Genomic DNA, 13,346 nt, shown 5'->3' with positions numbered 1-13,346 from the left:
GCCCATTGTCACACGACACTTGCCCTTCTTTGAACTGCCACACCCACGAACGCACATTCTTCACATTCATGACACCATCACCACATGCCTCACTCAATGGACGATGAATTTCAGTGGGTGTCACGTCATGCAAATGGAGAAAATGAATGATTACACGCTGTTCCTGTAACGAGAACGTCGCCATTTTAAGTACCAGAATTGTTTCTCATTCTAGTTGCTGCCACTAGGTTTCTGTGCGCCATATGCTGCTGCCATCTCTGTCACATATTCACAAAGAGTGCCTGCGTCTTTTAAGCGAAACCACATGTTTCTAGCTGCTCTTCGTCCTGAGAAAAAGTCCACACCTGTGGAGTAACAGTCAGCGCGTCTGGCCACGAAACCAGGTGGCCCGGGTTCGATTCCCAGTCGGGCCAAGTTACCTGGTTGAGGTTTTTTCTGGGGTTTTCCCTCAACCCAATATGAGCAAATGCTGGGTAACTTTCGGTGCTGGACCCCGGACTCATTTCACTGGCATTATCACCTTCATCTCATTTAGACGCTAAATAACCTGAGATGTTGATAAAGCGTCGTAAAACAACCTACTCCTGAGAAAAAAAATCTGAGACCTTAGAACTTGAACACACCATGTATCAAGTTTGATCAAAGTTAGTTGTGAATGTAATTTCCATTTCTGAAGAAAATGTAAAAGTAAAATGTTTATCACAAGATAAGTAAAAGGTATAGGAATGAAATAATTTTTTTTTTTTTTTCACAATATGTAAAATTTTGTTGCTTTAACCTATATCAGGTGTAATATAATAAATTATTCGTCACAAACTTGATTTCCATTATGTTTCTTTTCAGCCTTGGGCAGCTAAAAATGAAGTGCTACATTTGCTTCAGCTACAAATGGCCACAACGCACGTAGGTAGTGGCACAAAGCAGATTTACTCATCTAGTTCTGACGAATTCCGTTGTCTTATCTTAAAGCCTATGTATGTCAAAGCAGGCACAGTTCGTGAAAGAAAAGGTGTGCATTGACTGTTAAAACTAACATGTCTCCTTTCTTTTTTTTTCTTTCTTTCTTTCTTCATTTATTTCTTATTCACTCTATGGAAATTTGTGTTGTACTTTATGATTATTACATTGTATTGAACTTTTCATTATATTCAACATAAGAGAATGCGCACTTTATGTTGCTGTTTAGGAAGTGAAGGCAACCCAATGCATTCGAAGCATTACTCAGAACTGGTGAGTGTTATCTGCCTCGTTGTAACGCAGCAAGAAGGGTATTTGTACCACTTCAGGATGCAGGACTTGCAAGACCCATCCAGTCTGCAACAAGCCGCATGTGTCACGGTATATCCCTTCACAGCACCTGTATCATCTGTTGTGATGGAGAGGTTCGTCCTACATGCTCTCACAGAGACAGGACTAGAAACATACACCCTGAGAGCAGGACATCATCTCATGGCAGCCTTAGATCCTGTTAACAACGTCACCAGTGTGAGTTCACTAATCCGTTCAGTGGTAGCACGTCTTATGTAGTGAGGTAAAATGTAGTCTTGTGTGTGTGGTGATGCAATTTTGCGCCATGCAATTGTCATTATAAGTTGCCACCCAAAGCACGCCATATGTAGTGAGATAATAGTACATTATGCAACGAGCCTATAATGGTAGTAATTAAGACGCGAGTATGTTTATGAAACGAGTGCAAGCGAGTTTCATAATTTTCATACGAGCGTCTTAAATTACCATTATAGGCAAGTTTCATACGACTTTTTATGCTCGACCATATTTCTAACTTGACATTATTCATAAGTATTCATGTTATTCTTATCTGACTGGGGAGCGGAACTGACCTTGTGCAATATCTCGTAAATTGTGAGATGTGCACAGACGCGAAAGTATTGATTTTTTCCGAGAAACAAATGTCATTGACCTTGATATAATCTAGAGAGTAAAATAAACATTAATCTTGATATAACCTTGAAATTGATTTAGACATTGAAAAACGAGATGACAAATTGAATTTATTTGAATATTATTTACAATTAACGCTAATTATTATAGTAACAGAACATAACCTTCTGCGACAGTATTGGATTTCCAGCCTCCGTGACGTTTCACTAGTTGTCTTTCGATTGCATATCCGAGAATAATCGATACTTGTGCTTTCATATTGCTGCAATGGTGTTTTCTGATTGGTGGAACACCTGAACTTTAATGAGGTCCATTAAAGGGCTGCTACCAGGTGTATAATTACTACATTTCGGCATGGTCGAGCATAAAAATATATATTAGTCCTGTGTGACATGGTGATCTGTTATTATTATGATGTTGGCATACCCTCTGCAGTGGCTGAATGGTCAGACCTTCAGACTATCACGCAGGCGCCCTGGGTTCGATTCCCGGTCAGGTCTGGGATTTTTTCACTGGCTGGCAACGCATGGAGGGTGCTGGCCTAGGGAAGAGTGGGGTTGCCTGCTCAAAACCTGGGCACAGGCACACAGAGAACCTTAGTGTGGTCAGCCGGTGTGCGTCATCAGAGAGTCAGCGCAATAGATCTTAAAAAGCGTTCACTACATCGTATCGCACTCCTCATTCGAATCGCACGCAACGGATATTTTAAGTGCAGTGCATTCACTGTAACGGCTTCACCTCATTGCCTCATCGGATTCCCCTATTAGCTGTTTAAAACATGACGTCGTACGATATTGACATTACTGAAAGCAGAGGAGTTGATGTTAGGTCTATTAATTACGTCTGTTAGCGAATAAGAATTTATAATTGCTTCATGCATCTTAATTGAAGAGGAAGAAACGAAAGAAATATTGGTTATATAATATATTTGCAAGAAACGACTTGATTACTGTAATGGGAACGCCCCAAATTATATAATTCTTCGCAATTTTCTACACGCGAAATAAGTTTTCCGTCTGCCATTTTGGCGCAACACTGAACATGGCACAACATAATAGCAACAGTTGACCAATTAAAATCGATTTATTAAAGAAGGCCATGATCGCACACATCGGAATAGTTGCTCATCCGAGAAACTTGGACGGATTTGCCGATAGGCGATGCGTCCGATACGATGTAGTGAACGCGGTTACATAACAATTACAACAAAGATAGTCTTTTTCCGATCCATGCGATTTGTCTGATGAGTGTGATACGATGTAGTGAACGTGTACCTTAACAGTTCGCAGTGCTGGGCCATAGTGCCCTCCTCCGTTAAATTCAATTCAGTGATGTTGGCATGAGAAACGTGGTATGTAATTTACATGTAGTAGTAATATGTTCAAATTATACTGTTATATTTAAAAATATCACAGTTTTTTAAAATTGCGCTTTAACAAACACCTTACTCACAGTAGTTCGTTAAATCGAGAGTTTACTGTATACTTGTAGACCAACAGAAAGATGTAGTGTTTGTAGATAGGGAAGCACTAGAGCAATGGTTCCAAAGTGGGGGTCATGTAGAGAGATGAGGGGGTCGCGAGATGATTTACTAAATAAAAAAACACCTTATTAACTTACGTTTGTTTTGAATTTAGAAACATACACATAAACAACGCTGAACATAAATATAAAAATGTTTCACTATTTATAAATTAAAGAATAATACGATAAATGTGTCTGTTTTTCAGAAACTAGCATCTCAAACCTGGACTTTGTATTCAATACACACACAGTGATATTTTCAAGTTCATGGAGATTTCTCGCTTTTGTTTTGATCATAGATGAGAAACTTACTTTGTATAAATACAAGGTTACAAGTATTATAAAAAAAACGTAAGAACTTTATATGCAAACTCGAGGTATTCTTGCATTCTTTTTATTCAAAACCTGGTCTACACTTTGCAAAGAAAACGTCTAGTTCCAACATTCCAAGGTGCATATTCCAATGAGTTTTTTCATCATATTTTTTTTTTTTTATTTCAGTCAATTGAATGGAACTGTCTAAAAAACAGTTTCAGAATCTGTCTGTAACTATCGTAATTGTGGTGAGTTTCTTCCAGAAACACTCAAAAGTTGTTCAAAATTCTGTAAACTTAATTTATTGCAATTTCATCTTATTTTGAATATTCCGATAAGCTAATTATAATATAATGAAATTTCAACTGAACCGTCTATCCTTATCTTGTATTATAAATATAATTTTATTAATTAGTTACATTAACGTTTTCGGTACTGGGGTGTACCATCATCAGATGTATACGTGATACTATATGTAAACCTAGCCAATGGATGCATGTGTTGTAGTCTTGAATAATATGTATGTATGAACATAAAATGTTATACCCATGATCAATTATAGTAGTTATTATAAATACAATAAAACACTTATATGCTATTAATTAGATAAAGCAGGCAATTAAAATCAATTATTTAAAAAACAGTGATCATTGCTGCTATGGTGTTCGACGTTATCTAGAATTACATTATATTATAAATTAATATTTGTTGTCGTGATAGTTCAAATGGGACAGCAATGATCACTGTTTCTTAAATAATTGATTTGAATTGCCTGTTTTATCTAATTAATAGCATATAAGTGTTTTATTGTATTTATAATAACTACTATAATTGATCATGGGTATAACATTTTATGTTCATACATACATATTATTCAAGACTACAACACATGCATCCATTGGCTAGGTTTACATATAGTATCACGTATGCATCTGATGATGGTACACCCCAGTACCGAAAACGTTAATGTAACTAATTAATAAAATTATATTTATAATACAAGATAAGCATAGATGGTTCAGTTGAAATTTCATTATATTAATTTATTGTTTTTCCGCAAAAACAACTCAATACTTGTCATAGACTTATAATACATAGCTAAATTATCCATGATTCTTTAATACACTGAAATGAATCAAATGTCTTTTTGTCAAGTGATGTCGACCAGAAATCAAGTTTCTTTATAAATCCAATAGGTAGCATAGCGCAAGCATCATTTTCTATTTGTACCGAACTATTACTGCACCACCATGGCGGTAATAGTTTATCTATTAGAAATGTTTTTACGTAAATTTCGTGTCAGTGTTATACCATACGAGTATACTTGTATTTTTGTCGTTCTTTGAGTGGTACCCACTGCTTTTGAATAAAATTATTGTTATTTTTTATTTCACAGGAATTTATATTTTTCGAATGGGGTTATGTACTGTCGGTGATTCAGGAGAAAACGAGAGCGGACTGAGGAGGAAGGGATGTGAACAGATAACGAAAGACAACACGTGCAATATTTGTACTGCAGTAAGCGGAAACATTAGGTCTCCTTCTGTTCAACTTAGCTTTAATTTCCGTATGCATTGTTACTCATGTTTCCTGCACGAGTAATAACCTGGCTACTGGGATGCTTATCTGAGCGATGTTTATAATAATCAACAGCGATAGTCAAGAAGGTCACATTCTTTCCGCTCGTCTTCTCATGAGTAACGGACAGTACCGGTCAGTGGCGGCTCTTGAGTATTGAATTCAGGGGGGCTGCATACAAAAATAAACCATGCATCTTACCTTATTTAAATATTAGTTCCATGCGCCTTGTCTTATAGGTTGCAAACTTTTGAATCATCTTCTTATTAAAATCTGATATGTCGGTAAGGCATTATAAGCTTGGTATGCAGAGTCGGCCTCGGTAGCATAGTAGGTTGCGGGTTCGATCCCGGTCCAGGTCGATGGCATTTAAGTGTGTTTAAATGAGATGGGCTCATGTCAGTAGATTTACTGGCATTTAAAAGAATCCTGCGGGACAAAATTCTGGCACACCAGCGATGCTGATATAACCCCTGCAGTTGCGATACTGGATAAATCAGCAAAAAATATGCGAGCCTTTGTATTTTGTTTAGTGGCTTTTTCAATTATTAGATTCAACTTAATTTCACATTTCTCCTGAATTTTTAAGGTACTGAACTGAATAGACTGTAAATATCGTACAGAATTAAACATTGTTGCACTTGTTATACTCACAACATTAAAGAAAATGTATTTAAAACTGCGCGCTACTGACAACCTGCTGCAAATTTTGCAGCTCCTGGAAACTCTGGATTAATGGCCAGGGGCAGCAGGGGGAGGGGTAAAACTAACGCGCAAAGCTTCCGAGACGAGACTGGCAGCTCCAGGGGAGGAAGTGGCTTCACCCATAGTCCTTGTCTCTGGCTTCGCTCTGGCAGCACCAGGGGAGGAAGTGACTTCACTAACGATTGCGTGCATGTCATTGAGAGCGAAATTTTTAAAAATTCGAGCCGCTAAATAGAGACTGTATAATAAATGTATTTCACAACATAAAACGAGACAAGAGCCACAAATGTCTGGGGGTGCTGCAGCTCCGCAGCCCCTCTTCGAAAGCCGCCCCTGGTACCGGTACAGTAGTGGGGGAGGGGGGGGGTCGCAAGCAAAAGTGTTGCCCGAAAGTGGTCCTGTCTTCAAAAAGTTTGAGAACCACTGCACTAAAGCAACCAATTGAAATACATTTGAATTTTGTGAAGCTGGAACAGGTCAGAATGCCTGTTGTATAGTTTGTGATGAGATGAACTGTTCATGAAATTGCAGGCATGCCCTCCCGTTGATGATCCTGTATGCTTAGTTGGCCTACGTCCATTCCTGGGAGTGGAGCACCTCCTACTAGCCAATTCATATCTAGTGTTGCTTGCCTGTTCTGAGGGATCCAGTTCGTCTAGTCAAGAGTAAGTGCAATACATTGTTTTCACAGAGACGAAATATATTTTAATCCATTTTGAATCTTGCATACACTACTTTTAACACTTGAATATAAGTAATTGATTAACTAGTGGACTTACCCGTGTTAATTATGTAAGTCTGTGCGGCTTACAGCTGTTTTGGTGCATCGTCACACCATCTTCAGAGCCTACTAGATCTCGGCGTCATCTCGAACTTCTCTGCCTGTTATGTGGGTGTGTTTGATTGTTGAAAGGTGTTGAATAGTGGAGTCAAATAGTGTGTGTGTGTGCTGAAATTGATGCGGACATGGAAATCCTACACATACAACCCAAGAACCAAAAACTCAACACACTAGAACAATACGAAATATACAAACACACTCTGATCAAATTCTCAACACACAGATCAATTTCAGTACACACACACTATTTGACTCCACTATTCAACACCTTTCAACAAACAAACGCACCCACATAACAGGCAGAGAAGTTCGAGATGACGCCGAGATCTACTAGGCTCTGAGGATGGTGTGATGATGCACCGAAACAGCTGTAAGCCGCACAGACTTACATAATTAACATGAGTAAGTCCACTAGTTAATCAATTACTTATATTTTAATGTCTGTAATTGTTGAATTTTACTAACATTACGTTAATGTCTTAAGAATAACATGATATAATCTTTATTGGAGATCAAATAGTTACCATTCAGGTTAACAATGATTGATTGTCGAAGAAATTTTTTACAATTATCTTGTACATTGTATGATGGAAGCTATTGGTACAGTTGTGGACAATGAAATTGCTGCTTAGCATTAAGTCCATAAATTTGGCACACTGTATATTGATGCAATCAGTAATTAACAATACAGTATAGTTGCATGAACTTCACTCGTTGTTCTAAAAATATATTTTTTTTAAATAAGCTCTCTCTTCTAGACTCAAGGGCTTAAGGGGACACTCAACTATATAGAGTGTTTCAAAAATACGGGGCATAATTTCAGGTATGTATTTCCCACATGTAGACAATCAAAATAGTTCATTACAACATGTGTCCGGAAATGCTTTATTTCCGAGTTATGGCCTTCACAACATTGAAATTCACCGGAACGTTTTTCTTCCCGCAGGTCGTTGCCGTCAAAGGAGACATTAAGAGGGCACTCTGACAGTTCATTCCGAGGCGAAGGTTACATTCAGTGTTGTGTAGGCGTTAGACTGTGCGACATATATTCAAATCACCGCCATACCTCATGTTTTAGAAGACACTCCACTGATCAATTGTCAACACATTCACTTCTTGCATGATGGCGCTCCTGCACACTTCAGTCGTACGGCTCGCCGGTACTTGGATCGAAGGTTTCCTGATCGATGGATAGGTAGAGGTGGCCCAATTGCTTGGCCTCCCTGCTCACCTGATCTCAACCCTCTCGATTTCTACTCGTGGGGCCATTTAAAATCATTGGTTTATTCGTCTCCGGTGCCTGATTTGGAATCCCTTCGAAATCGAATTGTGGCATGTTCTGAGGACATACGCAATACTGCTGGAGTTTGGGATCGTGTTCGCAGGTCAATGAGACATCGATGTAAGGTCTGTATTCAAGCAGGAGGTGGACATTTTGAACATCTTCTGTAATGACAACGACCTGCGGAAAGAAAAACGTTCCGTTGAATTTCAATGTTGTGAAGGCCATAACTCGGAAATGAAGCATTTCCGGACATATGTTGTAATGAACTATTTTGATTGTCTACATGTAGGAAATACATACCTGAAATTATGCCCCGTATTTTTTAAACACCCTGTATTTTGGAACTTTTTTCCTATTTGACCAATCTTTTTCAAATTTGGAGAAAAAGTTTAATATGTATACATGGAAAGTAACATGCAAAATCTCAGCTCATTAGATCCAATACTTCTCAAAATAAAAAATATTTCAATTTTTAATCAATCATTAATTGAAGTATCACTTTTAATTATTTTTTATTTTTTGGCTTTGTGCATTTGACTGTGACTTCTTAATGAATAGGGGAAGAATTCTGCGTATTGATTTAGTTCTGTCACGTAAATTAGTGTAGAAATTTAATTTTTCATTTTTTATGACACTTTTTCTCCAATTTTTAAGTTGAGTGTCCCCTTAACACTTTATAATAATAGAAATACGCCTAGAACTGTTTAACCATTGTCATTTGTTGTTAAATACAGTGAAACTGGATTGAGTCTAGACTTAGCCATCGTCTTTCAGCAGTTCACATTGTGGTGGAGCCTGGACTCTCTACTCACTCAGTCTGCCATCCCCTGCCGCACTGTATTCGGACATCCTGTCTGTTGGCTCAGCACACCGCTGGTCAAGCCCTACCACCTACTGCCATCTGCTGTGCGAAGGACACATCATCCTCCGCACCGCACTCAACACTGTCTTCTGGACACCCGGTTCGTCAGAGGCCTTACCAAGCACATTCGAGCAAAAGGAAATGACTAAATTGGAGGAATTGTATCGTGAATCTTGTGCTCTTTTAGCAGACTACTATGTTATGTAAGTTATCATTCTTCCGTAAGGAAACTTTTATTCTTTGAATGTCACTTCTCTTCTTAAATCGTAAGTTGGTCATTGTATTCACTGCGGATTAAAGCAAGGAGATGCACTATCAACTTTACTTTTTAACTTTGCTCTAGAATGTGCCTTTAGGGAAGTCCAGGAAAGCAGAGAGGTTTTGGAATTGAATGGGTTACATCACCTATGTGGATGATGTGAATATATTAGGAGAAAATCCAAACTATTAGGGAAAACGTGGGAATTTTACTTGAAGCAAGTAATGAGATAGGTGTGCCGAAAAAACAAAGTATATGTCTCGTGACCAGAACATAGTACGAAATGGAAATATAATAATTGGAAATTTATCATTTGAAAAGGTGGAAAAATTCAAATACTCTTGGAGGAACAGTAACAAATATAAATTATACTCGGGAGGAAATTAAACTCAGAATAAATATGGGAAATGCCTGTTATTATTCGGTTGAGAAGCTTTTGTCATCCAGTCTGCTCTCAAAAAAATCTGAAAGTTAGAATTTATAAAACAGTTATATTACCGGTTGTTCTGTATGGTTGTGAAACTTGAATTCTCACTTTGAGAGAGGAACATAGGCTAAGGATATTTGAGAATAAGATGCTTAGAAAAATATTTGGTGCTGAGATGGCTGAAGTTATAGGAGAATGGAGAAAGTTACACAACGCAGAACTGCACGCATTGTATTCTTCACTTGACATAAATAGGAACATTAAAACCAGACATTTGAGATGAGCAGGGCATGTAGCACATATGGGCGAATCCAGAAATGCGTGTAAAGTGGTAGTTGGAAGACTTGAGGGAAAAAGACCTTTGGGGAGGCTGAGACATAGATGGAAGAAAAATATTGAAATGGATTTGAGGGAGGTGGGATATGATGGTAGAGACTGGATTAATCTTGCTCAAGATAGTGACTGATGGCGAGCTTATGTGAGGGCGGCAATGAACCTCCGGATTCTCTAAAAACCGTAAGTATGTAAGTAAGTTTATCATTATATTGCTGCATGGTATAGCAGTAGTCTTTCTCAGTGATCTAAGTTGTCATGCTAGCCTCTGGACCAAAGTTGTCCTTTATGGTCTCGTGATCCGAGGTTGTAAGGTTCAAAGCCAACCATGGGTAATGAATTTTAAAGGCAATAAAATCCTTATCATTCTCTCTAGAAGGGAAGTAAACTTGTGAATGCCATGTCGCTCATTTACAGTATGTTAAAGAACTAATATGATAAATGATAAATATGTGAAAGGTACTAGATGATTTATGAGTGTTATTGATATATTCCGCAGAGTCTTCGTATTTTAATACTCCACACTTATCTACAAATGACGTTTGTGTTGTTCTGTGCCACAAAATTATTCGTATTTGTAACATGTGTATCTTGTGTAAATATTTCTACGAGTATATCTACAAGAAAAACTCTGTGGAATATATAATACAATTTTTATGACTTGTATTACAGTTACTTGTAAAGTATTAATTCTTACTTTGTGGAATTAGTACCAGGAGGAAAATAAAGCTGGGAGTGTCATATTACCTGGGTATACCATGTTTGTGGCATAGTGACCTTGTGAAATTCAATAATTGAGGCGTTTCCTGGAATAACAACTTATGTTTCATAGTTTTTTTTCCGTTTCCAGCATAGGATTGAATCCTTAATAACATGTCTCCTTCTGAAAGAAATATTATTTCCGTTCAACATTTGAATGTCGTTTTGCACAATGCTGTGATACCAGATCTAAAACGTTTGATGCTTTGTATCTCAAATTCAAGATTTTGTAGTTAAGTTCTTGTTCCAATGAACGCCTCAGTTATTAATGTCATCTTTGTGTCGCCCACCTGCAGTTTTTGTACAGTCAGTAGCAGATGGCTCTGCCCCTTAACCCTTGATGGTGCACTCTAGTACCTAAAACTAGGAATTACTTAAAAATTCCTTTGCTAGTTCTCATCTTCGCCTATATTATTATTATACATACATAGTGTTCTGCCCAATGGCAGGTCTTCCACTGCAAAACCCAGCATTCTCCAATCTTTCCTATTTTCTGCCTTCCTCTTAGTCTCCACATATGATCCATATACCATAATGTCGTCTATCATCTGATGTCTTCTTCTACATCTTGAATCGGTGGATTCGAAACACCTCAAAATCTGTGCTTCAGTGGCTGACCATGATAATATCTTTGAAAAATATTGGAGTGCAAGAGGTCAAATGACTTTATTGTCAAACGCCTGGCATTAGAAAACAACAACAACATCTTGAATCTTGCATACACTACTTTTAACACTTAAATACAAATAATTGTTAAAATGGCAAACTTACTAGTGTTAATTATATAAGCACATGTGGTAGCTTACAACTGTTTTGGTGTATACTGTATACCATCATCAGAGCCTCATCTTCTTCTACCCCGAAATCATCTTCTGTTCACCATTCCTTTCAATCAGGGGTGTATGCAAGGGGGGGATTACTGGGTTTGAACCCCCTCCTCTTGAACTTTTGCTTCAATATAATCCCTGTGCTTGGTGCTGTGGCACATTCGAATTATAACAATGCATCTTTATTATAGAGAGGCCTACCCCTAGTACCGACCTTGTAATAAAATGAAGCCGACACACTATGAAATTTAACTTGTTGTAAAAAAGTTGTTTTGACAGTTCTGCAGTGCAGAGGTTAAATATTGTGCATTGTCGATTTTAAGCTCATTTAAAGAGTGGTCAGTATTCACCCATTCGTTAAGAGTTTTGACTTTATTGTAAAACATTGTTTTAATGTTTTGTGCATTAATAATAATAATAATAATAATAATAATAATAATAAAGCACAAAATTTAAAATACTGATAATGTAAATTGTAAACAATTTTAAAAATGACCCCTTTCTTGACAAAATCCTGTGTACGCCACTGCTTCCAGTGCATCTTTAAGTTGGCAGTATCCTCTCAGCTAGTGACCCAATGAATTATTTTTTCTCTTCCTGATAAGTTTCAGCATCATTCTTTCTTCACCCACTGTGTGTGTGTGCGTACGTGCATGCACGCGCGCTTTTTTTGTTTTTGTTTTTTTTTTTCTTCTTGTGACATGTTCTTCATTACCGTGTTTTGACCTACACTTTTTAACTTATAAATAGATGTAGGTAAACTTAATATTCTTCAATAAGTATATTTAATTTATATTATTTACAGGAGCGACAATGAAGAAGATTGGAATATGGCTGCTCCATACTACAGGATGGCTGGATTTACACCAATGGAAGTTGTAAACAGAGTAAGAAAAATTGAAATTCCTCCTGCAGTATTAGCTGGAAGAGAAAATCAGGTGTGTATGTTTCTTAATGGAATGATTATGTTTGTCAAATTACAGGGAAATTTCTTATCTCTTGTTCTTAATTACATCATGCACTTTACATAGTCTCAGAAGTAGGTTCATATAACCAATGTTAATTTGTTACTCATATCATTTTACTTCATTATGGTCTTGAACAAGTTACCTAACTGACTTGTTAGATCTGCTAGGGTAAGAGCAGGGATGAAAGGATATATCCTTACACTGAAATTTCCAAGTTGTCATTGTTCCGTTCATTTCCATTCTTTTTCACCTTCCTTTATGTATTGAGTATTATCTTACAACATGTTTGTTTTTCTTATTATTCACGATGCGCGTAATTTCGAACATTGACAATTTGTATGATGAGCAAGATAAAGTATTGGAAACATTCTTTTCTGGTCAAATTTTTAAAAGTGTTTTAATTTCTTTATTTTCCAACGAATTTATAATATATCTGAAATCATAGTGACTGAATTATAGAAGTTATTGACTTAACCCTCCGCTAGGTACATTGGAGAAGTTAAGGTACGGTCACACGTCGCTACTTTTGCAGCGCTGCAGTACAAAAAACTGCGCAACTCTCGTACTGCGACGTGTGAACAACGGTGCAACCCGCAAAGTAGCGGCTGCCGAACCTGCTGCTCGCTACTTTTCCATGCTGCGCGCAGCTTAAAAGTAGTGATGTGTGAACAGGGTTCCCAGGGTTGCAGCCGGTTTTGTTGAAACTTTTGCTGCGGTTGCGACCAGTGTTGCCACCCAAATGTGCCAATGATACTTTTATT

The 13,346-nt window shown here is 37.5% G+C and overlaps 1 protein-coding gene across 2 annotated transcripts in view; it reads left to right on the top strand.

The window, feature by feature from the left end:
* Positions 1-13,346, top strand: part of LOC138696894 (BLOC-2 complex member HPS3) — a 68,914-nt gene that overhangs the window by 29,680 nt on the left and 25,888 nt on the right. Inside the window, exons 6-10 of one of the 2 annotated variants that reach the window (XM_069822363.1) lie at positions 844-1,009; positions 1,187-1,485; positions 6,556-6,689; positions 8,928-9,215; positions 12,423-12,555. In XM_069822363.1, the coding sequence (XP_069678464.1) occupies positions 844-1,009; positions 1,187-1,485; positions 6,556-6,689; positions 8,928-9,215; positions 12,423-12,555 (1,020 nt within the window). Of the gene's footprint in view, positions 1-843; positions 1,010-1,186; positions 1,486-6,555; positions 6,690-8,924; positions 9,216-12,422; positions 12,556-13,346 lie in introns of both variants that reach the window. The other variant, XM_069822362.1, reaches the window with a different exon arrangement.

The sequence above is a fragment of the Periplaneta americana genome, chromosome 3, assembly GCF_040183065.1.
Source record: "Periplaneta americana isolate PAMFEO1 chromosome 3, P.americana_PAMFEO1_priV1, whole genome shotgun sequence".
Taxonomy (NCBI): domain Eukaryota; kingdom Metazoa; phylum Arthropoda; class Insecta; order Blattodea; family Blattidae; genus Periplaneta; species Periplaneta americana.
This window is presented reverse-complemented; position numbering and strand designations above follow the sequence as displayed.